This window comes from Trachypithecus francoisi, unplaced genomic scaffold (genome assembly GCF_009764315.1).
Source record: "Trachypithecus francoisi isolate TF-2019V2 unplaced genomic scaffold, Tfra_2.0 Lachesis_group12, whole genome shotgun sequence".
Classification (NCBI taxonomy): Eukaryota; Metazoa; Chordata; class Mammalia; order Primates; family Cercopithecidae; genus Trachypithecus; species Trachypithecus francoisi.
The window spans coordinates 1,029,122-1,042,226 of record NW_022681457.1 but is presented as its reverse complement, the minus strand read 5'-3'; the positions used below and the strand labels follow the sequence as shown (position 1 = coordinate 1,042,226).

The 13,105-nt window shown below is 50.6% G+C and overlaps 1 protein-coding gene across 7 annotated transcripts in view; it reads left to right on the top strand.

Moving 5' to 3' along the window:
• Nucleotides 1–13,105, top strand: part of EML2 (EMAP like 2) — a 38,661-nt gene that overhangs the window by 10,733 nt on the left and 14,823 nt on the right. For all 7 annotated transcript variants that reach the window (XR_004440419.1, XM_033223703.1, XM_033223702.1 and 4 more), the window contains 6 exons: nucleotides 699–848; nucleotides 2,223–2,292; nucleotides 2,391–2,501; nucleotides 5,428–5,523; nucleotides 7,071–7,205; nucleotides 9,268–9,367. Coding sequence is in view for 6 of the 7 variants with exons in the window: in XM_033223703.1 (XP_033079594.1) it covers nucleotides 699–848; nucleotides 2,223–2,292; nucleotides 2,391–2,501; nucleotides 5,428–5,523; nucleotides 7,071–7,205; nucleotides 9,268–9,367 (662 nt within the window). In the remaining variant the exon portion in view is untranslated. The remainder of the gene's footprint in view (nucleotides 1–698; nucleotides 849–2,222; nucleotides 2,293–2,390; nucleotides 2,502–5,427; nucleotides 5,524–7,070; nucleotides 7,206–9,267; nucleotides 9,368–13,105) is intronic.

Here is a 13,105-nt window from a genome sequence, read left to right as displayed (position 1 = left end):
CTACAGGGGTGAGAGTGGAAACAGAAAAACCTCATTCCAATGAGCTTGTTGAGTCTGGTCCTCAGCCAGTGTGTGTTATGCAAAATACATTCCTTGGCCGGGCGCCAGTGGCTCATGCCTCTAATACCAGCACTTTGGGAAACCAAGGTGGGTGGATCACCTGAGGTCAGGAGTTGGAGACCACCCTGACCAATATGGTGAAACTCCATCTGTATTAAAAATACAAAAATTAGCCTGGCATGGTGGCATGTGCCTGTAGTCCCAGCTACTTGGGAGGCTGAGACAGGAAAATTGCTTGAACCGGGAGGCGGAGGTTGCAGTGAGCTGGGATTATGCCACTGCACTCCAGCCTGGGCGACAGACTCCATCTTAAATAATCAAAACAGGCCGGGTGTGGTGGTGCACGCCTGTAATCCCAGCACTTTGGGAGGCCGAGAGGAGATCAAAACCATCCTGGCCAACATGGGGAAATCCCGTCTCTACTAAAAATATAAAAATTAGCTGGGCTTGGTGGCGTGTGTCTGTAATCCTAGATACTCAGGAGGCTGAGGCAGGAGAATCGCTTGAACCAGGGAGTCGGAGGTTGCAATGAGCTGAGATTGTGCCACTTTTCAAAAGAATAAATAAATAAATAAATAAACAGAAAACAAACAACAACAAAAAGACACATTCCTTAACCGGCCCCTGGGTGGCTCCAGCTATGGCTACCGTGGCCGAGACTGCCGGGCCAACCTTTATTTGCTGCCCACCGGGGAGATAGTGTACTTTGTGGCCTCCGTGGCTGTGCTATACAGCGTGGAGGAGCAGAGGCAGCGACACTACCTGGGACACAATGATGACATCAAATGGTGAGATGTGGGAGGGAGGGGACGGGAGGGGGCTGTGGTCGGAGGTGGAGCTCCAGCCCCTGCCCCTCTAGGCCTCTTTTCACATTGCTGCCCTGTGGGGTTTGGGGCGAGGCCAAGACTTGGCTCCCAGCTGCCCTCCAAAGCCACCAGCTGCCCTCAGGCTGAATTCAGTGGCAAAATGGATTGAATATCAATATTTCAATATTTCAGATGTTTTAGTTGGGTGTGGTGGTGAGCCCCTGTGGTCCCAGCTACTCGGGAGGCTGAAGCGAGAGGATTGCTTGAACTCAGGAGGTCGAGGCTGCAGTGAGCTGTGATTGAGCCACTGCACTCCAGCCTGGGTGAAAGAGCCAGCCTTGTCTCAGAAAAAATTCAGACAGTGAATTCACTCAATTCCTGGATCTTTCCCTTCTTTTGAAAATCTGGGGCCAGGCCCAGTGGCTCACACCTGTAATCCTAGCACTTTGGGAGGCCAAGGCGGGTGGATCACGAGGTCAGGAGATCGGGACCATCCTGGCTAACACGGTGAAACCCCGTCTCTACTAAAATCACACAAAAAAATTAGCCGGGCGTGGTGGCGGGCACCTGTAGTCCCAGCTACTCGGGAGACTGAGGCAGGACAATGGGGTAACCCCAGCAGGCAGAGCTTGCAGTGAGCCGAGATGACACCACTGCACTCCAGCCTGGGCGACAGAGTGAGACTCCGTCTCAAAAAAAAAAAAAAAAAAAAGGAAAAGAAAAAGAAAATCTGGGGCCGGGCGCGGTGGCTCAAGCCTGTAATCCCAGCACTTTGGGAGGCCGAGACGGGCGGATCATGAGGTCAGGAGATGGAGACCATCCTGGCTAACACGGTGAAACCCCGTCTCTACTAAAAAAATTACAAAAAACTAGCCGGAGGTGGTGGCGGGCGCCTGTAGTCCCAGCTACTCCAGAGGCTGAGGCAGGAGAATGGCGTAAACTCGGGAGGCGGAGCTTGCAGTGAGCTGAGATCTGGCCACTGCACTCCAGCCTGGGCGACAGAGCAAGACTCTGTCTCAAAAAAAAAAAACCAACAACAACAACAAACTGAATAGGCATTCCAGACAATTCCTGGTGGTTGGAGCAGGGTGGTGTAAGCCCCCTTAAATCAGTGTGCTCTCCTGGCCACTATTTGAAGTACAGACCTGCGTCCTGCTGGCAGTTGAGTTAGAGACCCCAGGCCTGAGTCTTGCTTCTGAGCCAGCGTACCCGGAGGGCATCCGCTTAAGGCTATTAATGGACTAAATACATGTTTATTGACTAAACTGAACCAGTCAATTTGTGGAATGAATGTCCTGGGTAGCTGGGAGCCTCCTCTTTCCCACTGAGCTTTGGTCTGTCTGTCCCTTTCTGCAGCTTGGCCATCCACCCGGATATGGTCACCATCGCCACAGGACAGGTGGCGGGCACCACTAAGGAAGGGAAGGTAATGAAAGGGAAGGGAAAGCAGAAAAGAGTGCAGGACGCAGTTGTGGGGGACAGGCAGCTGGCCCCCTCAAGGTAACAAGCCTCTCTTCCCTGCAGCCGCTGCCACCCCACGTGCGCATCTGGGACTCAGTTTCCCTCTCCACCTTACACGTGCTGGGCTTGGGGGTGTTTGACAGAGCCGTGTGCTGTGTGGGCTTCTCCAAATCTGTAAGTCCTCCGCCCACCCTAACCCCGCCCCCTCACCCCCAAAAGGAGGGCAAGTGCCCGCACCGCAACGTTTCACCCGTCACTTGGGTTGAGAGCTAGGAATTCTGCTGGAGGCGTGGCCCGCCTCTGTGACGTCACAATGAGGGCGTGGCCTCATGCCAAGGGGCGGGTGAGTTACCGCGCCTGGCCAGCTCTCTCAGGCATTTTTAAACCCAGTACCTAGGGCCCAGCTGCTCCTTGCCCATTTGCAGGCGGGTTTTGGCATGTCCGGGCAGAGATAAGTACAGAAAGCGAGAGTAAGCCTTTAGGAATTTGGAGAGCAATTTGACAGCAGCACAACATCCAAGTGTGTGATTGTGGGCTTTTTTTTAAAAAATTGTATTTTGGCTGGGCATGGTGGCTTATGCCTGTAATCCCAGCACTTTGGGAGGCTGAGGTGGGAGGATCATTTGAAGTCAGGAGTTTGAGACCAGCCTAGCCAACACAGTGAAACCCGTCTCTACCAAAAAAATACAAAAATTAGCCTGATGTGGTGGCGGGCGCCTGTAGTCCCAGCTACTCGGGAGGCTGAGGCAGGAGAACCGCTTGAACCCGGGAGAGGGAGGTTGCAGTGAGCCGACATCACGCCACTGAACTCCAGCCTAGGCGACAGCGCGAGACTCCATCTTAAAAAAAAAAAAAAAAAATTCTAATTAGCTGGGTGTACTAGTGTGGGCCTGTACTCCCAGCTACTTGGGAGGCTGAGGTGGGAGGATTGAATAAGCCCAGGAGATCCAGGCTGCAGTGAACTGTGATCACACCACTACACTCCAACCTGGGCAATATGGCAGGACCCTGACTTTAAAAAGTAAAAAATGAATAAAAATTGGTCAGATGCGGTTCATGCCTGTAATCCCAGCACTTTGGCAGGCCAAGATGGGTGGATCGTTTGAGGTCGGTGGATCATTTGAGGTCAGGAGTTCAAGACCAGCCTGGTCAACATGGTGAAGCTCCATCTCTACTAAAAATACACAAAAATTTTTATGTGTGATGGGCATCTGTAATCCCAGCTACTCAGGAAGCAGAGGCAGGAGAATCATTTGAACCTGGGAGGCAGAGGTTACAGTGAGCTCAGATCCCACCACTGCACTCCCGCCTGGGGGACAGAGTGAGACTCTATCTAAAAATATGTATGTATATATATATATATATCTCATGTTTTACATTTGTATCATTTTTGATTAAAATATTGGTCTTCAATGGATTAGGGAGTAAAAAATAGCCAGTCTCCTGCACAGATAACTTAAGAAGCACTGGATTGGAGCCTCACGGGTTTTCTGAGGCCTAAAGAAATGTTTAAGAGCTTGGGGTGGGGGTAAGCTATATTGTTACCAAAGGTGTGGGGAAAATAAAACCTTGCCAAATCAAAATTAACCTGTATTTAATGAAGGGTATAAAAACCCAACACTGGCCGGGCGAGGTGGCTCATGACTGTAATCCCAGCACTTTGGGAGGTGGAAGTGGGTGTATCACCAGAGGTTAAGAGTTCAAGACCAGCCTGACCAACATGGTGAAACCCTGTCTCCACTAAAAATACAAAACTTAGTGGGGCATGAGGTGGCATATGCCAGCTACTTGAGAGGCTGAGACAGGAGAATCACTTGAACCAGGGAGGTGGAGCTTGCAGTGAACCAAGATCGTGCAACTGCACTCCAGCCTGGGCAATAGAGTGAGACTCAGTCTCAAACAAAAAACAAACAAAAATAAAATTAAAATCAAAAACCCAATATAATACCAACTTGGTTAATTGCTGAATTTGACCTACATCAGTCATTCTATATATATGTAAACGCAAATGAAATGATGTCAGCAAGAATTCCTGGCTAGGGGTGCTGGCTGCAGAGAAACAATAGCTGAAGGCAAATGAGATGAGTTTCTTAGGGATGAGTCATTTCAAGGCATAGTATGAAAACCATTTCAGATGTCTTCACAGCTTCTAATGGAGGGTGTATTTTAATGTGTTTCCTGCGAAATGGCAGGGCCTTTGAAGGTCTTTTTTTTTTTTTTTTTTGAGACTGAGTCTCTCACTGTCGCCCAGGCTGGAGTGCAATGGCATGATCTTGGCTCACTGCATCCTCTGCTTCCCAGCTCAAGAGATTCTCCTGCCTCAGCCTCCCAAGTAGCTGGGATTACAGGCACCTGCCACCACGCCTGGCTAATTTTTTGTATTTTTAGTACAGACGGGGTTTTACTATGTTGGCCAGGCTGGTCTTGATCTCCTGCCCTCGTGATCCGCCCGCCTCGGCCTCCCAAAGTGCTGGGATTACAGGCGTGAGCCACCATGCTCAGCTTTTTTTTTTAATATTTAAATTTGTTTTATTTAAGAGACAGGGTCTCCCTATGTTGCCCAGACTGGCCTCAAACTCCTGGGCCCAAGCGATCCTCCCACCTAGACACCTAGACCTCCCAAAGTGCTATGATTACAGGCATGAGCCACTGTGCCCAGCCTGAAGTTTTTTTTTTTTTGTTTGTTTTTTTTTTTTTTTTTTTTTGAGACAGAGTCTCGCTCTGTCGCCCAGGCTGGAGTGCAGTGGCCGGATCTCAGCTCACTGCAAGCTCCGCCTCCGGGTTCACGCCATTCTCCTGCCTCAGCCTCCCGAGTAGCTGGGACTACAGGCGCCCACCACCTCGCCCGGCTAGTTTTTTTTTTTGTATTTTTAGTAGAGACGGGGTTTCACCGTGTTAGTCAGGATGGTCTCGATCTCCTGACCTCGTGATCCGCCCGTCTCGGCCTCCCAAAGTGCTGGGATTACAGGCTTGAGCCACCGCGCCCGGCAGCCTGAAGTTTTTAAAACAGGCCTGTGTGGTGAATGCCTTGATGGGCATGGGGGGAGGATGGGTCCTGATTCCCCTTGCCTCTGTCCCCCTCCTCTCTCCTGCTCTTTAGAATGGGGGCAACCTGCTGTGCGCAGTGGACGAATCCAATGATCACATGCTCTCGGTGTGGGACTGGGCCAAGGAGACCAAGGTGGTGGATGTTAAGGTGAGGTGACTTTTCTCATCTTCTCCCCCTGGGTGCTAGTGTGGGACTTGCCCAATCTCAGTGGTTAGGAATCTGCAATCAGATAGACCCGTGTTTAAGCCCTGGCTTTACTCCTTGCTGGCTATGTGACTTTGAGCAAGCTGCTTGCCATCTCAGAGCCTCGGTGGCCTCATCTGTAATATGGGGATAATAGGCTGGGCAAGGTGACTCGCACCTGTAATCCTAGCACTTTGGGAGGCCGACATGAGAGGATTGCTTCAGCTCAGAAGTTTGAGATCAGCCTGGGCAACATAAGGAGACCTATCTCTACTTAAAAAAAAAAAAAAAGGCCAGGTGCAGTGGCTCATGCCTGTAATCCCAGCACTTTGGGAGGCCAAGGCATGCGGATCACCTGAGGTTGGGAGTTCGAGACCAGCCTGACCAACATGGAGAAACCCTGTCTCTACTAAAAATACAAAATTAGCCAGGCATGGTGGCGCATGCCTGTAATCCCAGCTACTTGGGAGGCTGAGGCAGGAGAATCTCTTGAACCCGGAGGTGGAAGTTGTGGTGAGCCAAGATCTCACCGTTGCACTCCAGCCTGGGCAACAAGAGCTAAACTCTGTCTCAAAAACAAAAAACAAAAAAACAAAAAAAAACCCTGGCACTTAAAAAAAAAATTAGCTGGATGTGGCGTGCACCTGTAGTCCCAGCTACTTGGGAGGCTAAGGTGGAAGGATCGCTTGAACCTGGTAGTTTGAGGCTGCAGTGAGCCATGATTGCACCATTACACTCTAGCCTGGGCAACAGAGTGAGATCCTGTCTCAAAAAAAATAAATAAATAGATAAAATAAAATGGGGATAATAGTAGCATCTTCCTCGTAGGGCCTTGGTGAGTAGCATCTTCCTCGTAGGGCCTTGGTGAGGATGTGGGGATATGCGGTGCAGTGGACCAGGCCCAACAGAAGGGTGGGTTTGAGGTGGCTGCTGACTCTGCAGTCCTGTGGTGTCTCGATTTGCCTCTCTGGAAGGTGACCTATTTTATGGATGAGGCATGGTGAGGGGAAGACATACTTGCCTCGGGTTGCACACCTATCCTGGCTGGGGGCAGGAAACCTGGGTTTTGTTCTATTTATTTACTAAAAAAAAAAAAAAGCCGGGCGCGGTGGCTCACGCCTGTAATCACAACACTTTGGGAGGCTGAGGCAGGCGGACCACAAGGTCAAGAGTTCGAGACCAGCCTGGCCAACATGGTGAAATCCCATCTCTACTAAGAATACAAAAATTAGTTGGGTGTGGTGGCACGTGCCTATAATCCCAGCCACTCGGGAGGCTGAGGCAGGAGAATTGCTTGAACTCAGGAGGCGGAGGTTGCACTGAGCCAAGATCATGCCACTGCATTCCAGTCTGGGTGACAGAGCAAGACTCCTTCTCGAAAAAAAAAAAAGGAAAAGTTCACGTGTGCAGCATACAACCCAAACAGCTGTATAGGGCAGTCCTGTGAGGGGCGGGTATAGTAGCCTTGGGGACTTTGAGATCTTCATTCAGAATCTCCCCCACCCCCAAAGTGCTCCAACGAGGCTGTATTGGTGGCCACCTTCCACCCCACGGACCCTACTGTGCTTATCACCTGTGGGAAATCTCACATCTACTTCTGGACCTTGGAGGGGGGCAGCTTGAGCAAGCGGCAAGGCCTCTTTGAGGTGAGTGCCAGGGATTTGGGGGACAGGCTGGCCCTGAGAGAGGTAGTCAGGGACAGGCAGGGAGGTAGTAAGATCCCCCACAGGGTGGCAGGGGTTTGGGGTTACAGGGACGCTGAGATGTTGCCTGCTGGGGCCTCAGTTTCTTTCTCCATACCATGGTGATGATCCGCCTTAACTCTGGATTTAAGAGGGTGGCTGGGCACCATGAGGTGGAAGGATCACCTGAGTCTGCGGCTGCAGTGAGCCGTGATCACTCCAGCCTGGGTGATAGAACGGGACCCTGTCTCAGAAAAAAAAAAAAAAAGTCGTGAGAACTCAAAGGGATGAAGAGTATAGCAGCTCCTAGCAGATAGTAAATGCTCAACAAATGGGTACTGTGGCGAGGTGGCTCTCGCCTGTAATCCCAGCATTTTGGGAGGCTGAGGTGGGAGGATCCCTTGAGCCCAGGAGTTCGAGACCAAACTGGGAAACATGGTGGGACCTCATATCTACAAAAAATACAAAAATTAACTGGCATGGTGGTGCGCACCTGTAATCCCAGCTACCTGGGAGGCTGAGGTGAGAGGATTGCTTGAGCCAGGGAGGTTGACACTGCAATGAGCCAGGATGGTGCCACCGCACTCCAGCCTGGGTAACAAAGTAAGACCCTGTCTCCAAAAAAAAACAAAAAAACAAAAACAGAAACAAAAAAAACTGGGGTGCTGCGGTTGTCAATATGAGGGATAATCAGGGAACTCAGAGGCTGCCTGGCTGAGAGAGCCACAAGCTGAGGCAGACAAATTGAGTGGGAAGCAGAGGGTGGGAAGACACGGGGCTTCCTCCTATAGGGCTCATTGCCTTTGGTGAGAGATGGGGCTTCCACCCCACAAAGGGAAGCCCAGAGAACACTGGGCATGGGGATGAAACAGAGACACTGAGAAGGAGAAGTGAGGCAGGGAAGGGGACATAGAGAGACAGACTGAAGATGAGGAAGGAGGAGGAGAGACAGGACGAATGATGCGCCGACAGGAGTGGAGAAGTCAGGGGGACCAGGCCGGCTGCGGCGACTCACGCCTGTAATCCCAGCACTTTGGGAGGTGGAGGCAGGTGGATCACGAAGTCAGGAGTTCGAGACCAGCCTAGTCAACATGGTGAAACCCCCGTCTCTACTAAAAAAAGTACAAAAATTAGCCGGGTGTGGTGGCAGGTGCCTGTAATCCCAGCTACTTGGGAGGCTATGGCAGGAGAATCGCTTGAACCCAGGAGGCGGAGGTTGCAGTGAGCCGAGATTGTGCCACTGCACTCCAGCCTGGCGACAGAGTGAGACTCCATCTCAAAAACAAAAACAAAAACAAAACAAAATTAGCCGGCCGTAATGGTGCAGGCCTGTAATCCCAGCTACTTGGGAGGCTGAAGCAGGAGAATTATTTGAACCCGGGAGGTGGAGGTTGCTGTGAGCCGATATGTACCACTGCACTCCAGCCTGGATGACAGGTGAGACTATGTCTCAAAAGAAAGAGTCGGCCGGGCGCGGTGGCTCAAACCTGTAATCCCAGCACTTTGGGAGGCCGAGACGGGCGAATCACGAGGTCAGGAGATCGAGACCATCCTGGCTAATACGGTGAAACCCCGTCTCTACTTAAAAATACAAAAAACTAGCCGGGTGATGAGGCGGGCGCCTGTAGTCCCAGCTACTCGGGAGGCTGAGGCAGGAGAATGGCGTAAACCCGGGAGGCGGAGCTTGCAGTGAGCTGAGATCCGGCCACTGCACTCCAGTCTGGGTGGCAGAGCAAGACTCCGTCTCAAAAAAAAAAAAAAAAAAAAAAAGAGTCAGGGGGACCAGAGAGAGGGCAGGAAGTGGGCCCAGGGGTAGGAAAGCGAGACAGTTGTGGTCAGAACCTCTAGGCCACCAGAGCATTGCAGGCGGGATGGAGGCAGGTGGGAGAAGTGATGCTCCACGCAGAGGCTTACACCCAAATGCATACAGGGGATTCCCTGGCCACGGTCCTGGGTGACAGATGACCTCTGGGAGGCTACCTGCTTCAGTGACGCTCTGAAACCTTCCTTTCCTCTCCCACCTTAGAAACATGAGAAACCGAAGTATGTGCTGTGTGTGACCTTTTTGGAAGGTGGCGACGTGGTCACGGGGGACTCTGGGGGGAACCTCTATGTTTGGGGCAAAGGTCAGTGTCACCCTATTTGTTTGGTCCCCAATCCAGTCTTCCCAAACACTCCTGGCTCTGCCTCCCTTCGTGGAATGCTGCTTGTGTGGAATGAGTGTAAACGGATGTCCAATTCCAACACCCCCATCAAGGCTCAGCTCAAATATTCCCATCTCCAGGAAATCTTTATTGACTCCCCTCTGCCTTGACCTCTGGAAATCCCCTGTTAGGGATCAAGTCCAGATGATCAATGAATGGGTTAGTTCAGTTGTGGTTAGATGATGAATGGATGGATGGGCGGATGGAAGGAAGGACGGATGGACAGATGAATGGATGCATGGACAAGTGCTTTGTCCCAGAGTGTGGATCAATGAATGAGTGAACGAAGGAATGAATGAAGGTGTGATCCTAGGAAATGGATGGAAGAATAAGTAAATGAATGTGTCATCCTCCTTAAAGGGAGAGTGACTGGGTAAAGGAACAAATGAGTGGGTTGTTACCACTAATGGCTATGTTAGTGAATAGGTTTTGTCTCAGGCAGTGGATCTATACAGCAATGAACGAATGAGTGAATGAGTGAGTGAATGAATGGATGGTTGTTTCAGCCAATGGATTAATGTGTTATGAAGAACAGATTGTTCCAAGAAGTTAATCAATGATTGGATGAATAAATGACTTCATTGTCTTAGCCAATGGTTGGGTGAAGAAATGCTTGTTCCAATCAATGGATGACTTTATTTTTGTTTATTTTTTATTTTTTATTTTTTATTTTTTTGAGGCGGAGTCTGACTCTGTCGCTCAGGCTGCAGCACAGTGGCCGGATCTCAGCTCACTGCAAGCTCCGCCTCCCAGGTTCACGCCATTCTCCTGCCTCAGCCTCCCGAGTAGCTGGGACTACAGGCGCCCGCCACCACCTCCGGCTAGTTTTTTTGTATTTTTTAGTAGAGACGGGGTTTCACCGTGTTAGCCAGGATGGTCTTGATCTCCTGACCTCGTGATCCACCCGTCTCGGCCTCCCAAAGTGCTGGGATTACAGGCTTGAGCCACCGCGCCGGGCTGGATGACTTTATTAATAAACTAATGGGTTGAGGCTAGGAGAGTGGCTCATGCCTGTAATGCTAGTACTTTGGGAGGCCGAGGCAGGAAGACTGCTTGAGCCCAGGAGTTCTAGACCAGCCTAGGCAACATAGTGAGACCCCGTATCTACAAAAAATAAAAAAATAATAATAACATGCTGGGTGCAGTGGCTCATGCCTGTAATCCCAGCATTTTGGGAGGCCAAGACAGGTGGATCATTTGAGGTCAGGAGTTCGAGACCAGCCTGGCCAACATGGTGAAACCCTGTCTCTACTGAAAATACAAAAGAATTACCCAGGTGTGGTGGCATGTGCCTGTAATCCCAGCTAGTTGGGAGGCTGAGGTGTGAGAATTGCTTGGACCTGGGAAGTGGAGGTTGTAGTGAGCTGAGATTGCACCACTGCACTCCAGCCTGGGTTACAGAACAAGACTCTGCTTAAAAAAAAAAATTAGCCAGACATGGTGGTGGGTGCCTGTAATCCTAGCTACATGGGGGGGGGGGGGTTGAAGTAGGAGAATCTCTTGAACCCTGGAGGCAGAGGTTGCAGTGAGCTGAGACAGTGCCACTGCACTCCAGCCTGGGCAACAGGGCAAGACTCCATCTCAAAAAATAAAAAAATAAAAATAAAAAAGAGAGCCCAGCTCACCTGGAGGAAGTGAAACCACATTTGAGTCTTGAAGGATGGGAATTAAAGAGAATTATTGTTTCTTCCTCTTCTATCTCCGTCTCCTTCCTGACCTCACAGTCTTCAGCCTCGCCACCTCCAATTAGGTTTGTTCCCAGAAGCAAATGTGAATCTGACCCAATCCCTCCCCTTCCATTGCTCCCAGGTTCCCTTATGACAAGTCTATGCTCCTCACTGAGGCCTCCAGGACTCTGCCTGATCTGGCCCTGCCGTCTCCTGCCTTGACATGCATGCCCTTGTATGTTACACTTAATCACACCAAATCTCTATTAGTTCCCTCAGTTATCGATAGTCTCGCCTACTCTCTGCTTTTTGCAACAGAAACTTGTTCCTTCCACTTGGAACATTTTCCCGTCCTCTCTTGTCCCAGCTGACTCCTACCCCACCTCCCGATCCTTGCTCAGCTATCTCCTCCTCCAGGAAGCCCTCCCTGACTCACCTGGCTGGGTGGAGCCCTCTATGGGATCTCACAGTCTCCTGGGTGTGCACCTGAGTCTTCTGGGCCTGAACACCTGGGGTTGGCGCTGACCTACAATGAGCCCTGCAAGGGTAGGGTGTGTGGTTGCCTTGGTCACCACTGTGTCCCCATATGAACCTGGGCCCAGAGCAAATACTGGTTAAAGAATTATTGATTGAATGGGTTAATGGATGAAAGAATGGATAGGCCGATTGCCAGATGGGTAGATAGAGGGGTGAATGGGTAGATAGATGGGAAAATAGAAAATGGGTGGATGTTTGTTTTTTGTGTTTTTTTGTTTGTTTGTTTTTGTTGTGTTTGTTTGCTTGTTTTTGAGATGGATTCTTACTCTGTTGTGCAGGCTAGAATGCAGTGGCGCGATCTCGGCTCACTGTAATCTCTGCCTCCTGGATTCAAGCGATTCTCCTGCCTTAGCCTCCCGAGTAGCTGGGACTACAGGCGCGTGCCACCACACCCAACTAATTTTTGTATTTTTAGTAGAGAGGGAATTTCACCATGTTGCTCAGGCTGGTCTTGAACTCCTGACCTCAAGTGATCCACCCGCCTCGGCCTCCCAAAGTTCTGGGATTACAGGCGTGAGCCACCGCACCTTGCCTAAAATGGGTAGATAGAAGGATGCATTAACTGGTGAATGGTAGTTGACTGAAAGAGAGGATGGGCTGGTTGAGCCCAGGAGTTTGAGACCAGCCAGGGCAACATAGTGAGACCTCATCTTTACTTTTAAAAGGTTTTAGGCCAGGCACGGTGGCTCACACCTGTAATCCCAGCACTTTGGGAAGCCGAAGCAGGCAGATCACATGAGGTCAGAAGTTCAAGACCAGCCCGGCCAACATAGCAAAACCCCATCTCTACTAAAAATACAAAAATTCGCCTGGCATGGTGGCGAGCACCTGTAATCCCAGCTAGTCGGGAGGCTGAGGTGGGAGAATCGCTTGAACCCAGGAGGTGGAGGTTGCAGTGAGCAGAGATGGTACTATTGCACTCCAGCCTGGGGGCTAGAGTGACACCCTGTCTCAAACAAAAAAAAAAATTTTTTTTAATAATTTTTTTTTTTTTTTAAGACAGGGTGTCACTCTAGCGCCCAGGCTAGAGTGCAGTGGTGCCATCACAGCTCACTGCAACCTCTGCCTCCCAGTCTCAAGTGATCCTTCTGCCTCCCAAGTACCTGGGACTACAGGTGCCCACCACCAGGCCCAGGTAATTTTTGTATTTGTTATAGAGATGAGGTTTTGCTATGTGGTCCAGGCTGGTCTCGAACCCTTGAGCTCAAGTGATCCAACCGCCTCAGCCTGCCCTCTCTCTCTTTTTTTTTTTTTCTTTTTGAGATGGAGTCTCGCTCTGTGCCCAGGCTGGAGTGCAGTGGCATCATCTCGGCTCACTGCAAGCTCCGCCTCCCGGGTTCATGCCATTCTCCTGCCTCAGCCTCCCGAGTAGCTGGGACTACAGGCACCTGCCACCACACCCAGCTAATTTTTTGTATTTTTAGTAGAGACGGGGTTTCACCATGTTAGCCAGGAT